The 1,739-nt window shown below is 49.9% G+C and overlaps 1 protein-coding gene across 3 annotated transcripts in view; it reads right to left on the bottom strand.

The window, feature by feature from the left end:
* The window catches only part of LOC119330525 (putative F-box protein At3g17490), a 3,368-nt gene extending 1,635 nt beyond the window's left edge, over positions 1-1,733 (bottom strand). Inside the window, exon 1 of one of the 3 annotated variants that reach the window (XM_037603638.1) lies at positions 346-1,733. In XM_037603638.1, the coding sequence (XP_037459535.1) occupies positions 387-1,583 (1,197 nt within the window). In that variant the 5' untranslated portion in view covers positions 1,584-1,733 and the 3' untranslated portion in view covers positions 346-386. The remainder of the gene's footprint in view (positions 1-345) is intronic. The other 2 variants (XM_037603637.1, XM_037603639.1) reach the window with 2 other exon arrangements.
* Between the last annotated feature and the right edge of the window lie 6 nt (positions 1,734-1,739).

Here is a 1,739-nt window from a genome sequence, read left to right as displayed (position 1 = left end):
GTGCAAACACCTAGATAGAACCAACCAATGTAGATAATGTGTGCACATATCAGATTATGCCTTTTCATATAGAACATAATATTCTAATAGAGATACCAGGTACATGACAAAATAGAACACACTAAAGTCTCATACAACTCTACTTGTTGCACATGAAATGGCATAGTCAACATACTACAACTCGTACCAACATGTCCATAAGGGAAACATGCAACCAGAGACAGGCCTAGATATGAAAATGAGTACAGAACTACAGATCAAACTGAAAACTGAAGCTGGTGTTTTCAAAAACAACATCATCTCTATTTGAAAATCTTTGTCAAGAATACTCTCGCAACAGAGCACCTCACCGATGCCTGCCAAACTTCTAATCAGCAGAACATTCATCAATTTGGAGTTGCCAACCGCATTCCTCCATCCAGTGGTAGGCGGGAAAACAAGGGCACATAAGAGAAAAAAGGCCTAAACTTCTGGTAGTTAGGCTCGACGCAATATACAACTGTGCTCTCATGACGATCCAGATCGTATGCAATCAGTTCATTGTTCCAATGAGCTATAAAGAAGATTATGTTGGCATGTGGATGTACTCCAATGACTTCAAGGTCGAAGCCGAGCTGAAACAACACATTTGGAGCTACATTTGAAAGCTTGCGCAACAATTTCCAGTGCATGCATTTGTCATCCAGGTGAGTCCCATCCCACTGATAGATGTCAGCACCAAGAACGTAAACTGATATAGTCGAAAATGAGTTTGCATCATGTCCTTCAGTATCGTCGGAGTCAATATAAAATAGCTGTCCTGCGGACTTTCCGATGAAACCCGCGAAACTCGGATCAACTGATATTGGCAGTGGAATGATTCTCCATCTTAGCCCTTGTGCATCAACTATTGCCAGCCCACGCTGATGTATGAGCAAGTGCAGACACCCCTTGTGGAAAACGCCTGGTTGACTCCAGCACAGGCTAACTTCGCTGTCCCATTGGCTTTTCATTGATACCCACACACCAGATTTTGAGGAGTAAATGTTCACTCCTCTCACAACCAGGGATTGGGATTGTTCCAGCATAAATTCGAACAGATGAAACTCTTGAATGGACACGCCACTGTCAAAACCCAGGTAAGCGCGACAGCAGTCGCCGGCGTAGCCAGAGTGAGGCAGCACAATATACTCACCGGTAGCTGGATTGGAGACCATGTAGCGAGATGTTCCAGCAGCAGCAGGGGTGCCCGTGCGGATGCTTGTGAGAAACAATCCATCGCATGAATCCTCGAGGGAGACGAAGCAGTCCGTGCTGTCGGACGGCAGCGGCAGGAGCGGGTAGGTCTCGGCGACGCTCGCCCAAGGGAAGGCGGACAGGTCGGCGTAGTTGACGACGAAGCCGCGGGGGTCGGCGGAGTCGGCCGTGATGCGGTAGAAGAATCCGGCCAGGGTCTGCGCCATCTTCTTCCGGTTGGCGGGGTCGGCGATGATGCCGCGCCATGTCGGGCAGACGCACTTGCAGATGCAGAGCGATTTGTAGGGCACGCGAGAGAGGATCTCTGCGATTAGGTCGTGGGTGAGCCTCGACATCGGCTCCTCCATGCCGACCGTCCGCCGCGAGCGCTGGCTGCGGTTCTCCGACGGGATGACGGCTGGAATTGGTAGGGTTGCGGCGGGGGATGGCCGGCGGCGGCGGCGGGGTGCCTTCAGGATTGGGGACTCGGAGTGGTGAATGAGGTTTTTTTTTTACTTTTTTTT

Source organism: Triticum dicoccoides, chromosome 7A (assembly GCF_002162155.2).
Source record: "Triticum dicoccoides isolate Atlit2015 ecotype Zavitan chromosome 7A, WEW_v2.0, whole genome shotgun sequence".
Lineage (NCBI taxonomy): Eukaryota > Viridiplantae > Streptophyta > Magnoliopsida > Poales > Poaceae > Triticum > Triticum dicoccoides.
Note: the sequence above shows the minus strand (reverse complement) of the source record. Positions and strands in the feature narration are given on the sequence as shown.